This window comes from Eimeria mitis, genomic scaffold (assembly GCF_000499745.2).
Source record: "Eimeria mitis Houghton genomic scaffold, Emh_scaff6808, whole genome shotgun sequence".
Classification (NCBI taxonomy): domain Eukaryota; phylum Apicomplexa; class Conoidasida; order Eucoccidiorida; family Eimeriidae; genus Eimeria; species Eimeria mitis.
In genome coordinates, this window is record NW_013574918.1 from 799 (window position 1) to 1,785 (window position 987).

Below are 987 nucleotides of genomic sequence, written 5' to 3' on the forward strand. Positions count from 1 at the left end.
CCTGTGTCTGTGTGTGAGAGAGTTGTTTCCTTTATAAGGGGGCTTTCTGGGGTGTCTGTACACCCCAATGCATGCATCGGCAGCTGGGCTTCTGTAGAGGCTGCTGTAAGCCTCGTAGACCTCGCTAGACACATGCAGCAGCACGAAGCAGCAGCAGCAGCAGCAGCAGCAGCAGAGGCAGCAGCAGGGGGAGAAGACAGAGAAGGAGATGGTATAGAAGCAACAGGAGAAACAGCAACAGCAATAGATTCGACAGGAGCAGCAGCAGCAACAGAAGCAGCAGCAGCAGCAACAGAAGCAGCAGCAGCAGAAGCAGCAGAAGGAGAAGCAGCAGCAGCTGCTGCAGCAAAACCCCCAGCAGCAGCAGCAGCAGCAGCAGCAGCAGGCACGGGCCGTCGCCCGAGACGTCTGCGTGGTGCAGACAGATCAGCAGCAGCAGCAGCAGCAGCAGCAGCAGCAGCAGCAGCAGAAGAGGAGTTATTTGCTTCTCCTCCTTGTTATTTATTTAATAGAGAAGGGCAGCCTTCTGTCTGTCTGTCTGTACACCCCAGCACGCATCTTTTGGTTGTTGTGCTTCTAGAGTGTAAGGATTTTATTATATACACAAATAAAATAAATAAAATAAATAAAATAAATAAAATAAATAAAATACAACAATATCAGAATACTCCTCCTCCTGCTGCTGCTGTTGCTGCTGCTGGCGGTGGTGGTAGTGCTGCAGCAGCAGCAGCAGCAGCAGCAGCAGCAGCAGCAGCAGCAGCAGCAGGAAGAAGCTGCCGCTTGTCTCCGATTACAAAAGCAAAAGTGCATGCGTTAAGGAGGTGGGGCTGGCCGGTTGTTTGTATAAGAGAAAGAGAATGGATAGAAGCAGAAAAAAAAGATGCTGCTGCTGCTGCTGCTGCTGCTGCTGCTGCTGCTGCTGCTGCTGCAGCAGCAACACCTGCAGCAGCAGCAGCAGCTGCTGCTGCAGCAGATGCAGCAAACAGC

The 987-nt window shown here is 52.1% G+C and overlaps 1 protein-coding gene across 1 annotated transcript; it reads left to right on the forward strand.

Annotated features, from left to right (window-relative positions):
* Positions 1-132: 132 nt before the first annotated feature.
* EMH_0089110 (uncharacterized protein) lies at positions 133-817 on the forward strand (the record flags this gene model as incomplete). The annotated part of the gene is made up of 2 exons (XM_013501388.1): positions 133-583; positions 714-817. The coding sequence occupies 2 exons, from the start codon at positions 133-135 to the stop codon at positions 815-817; spliced, it is 555 nt and encodes a 184-aa protein (XP_013356842.1).
* Between the last annotated feature and the right edge of the window lie 170 nt (positions 818-987).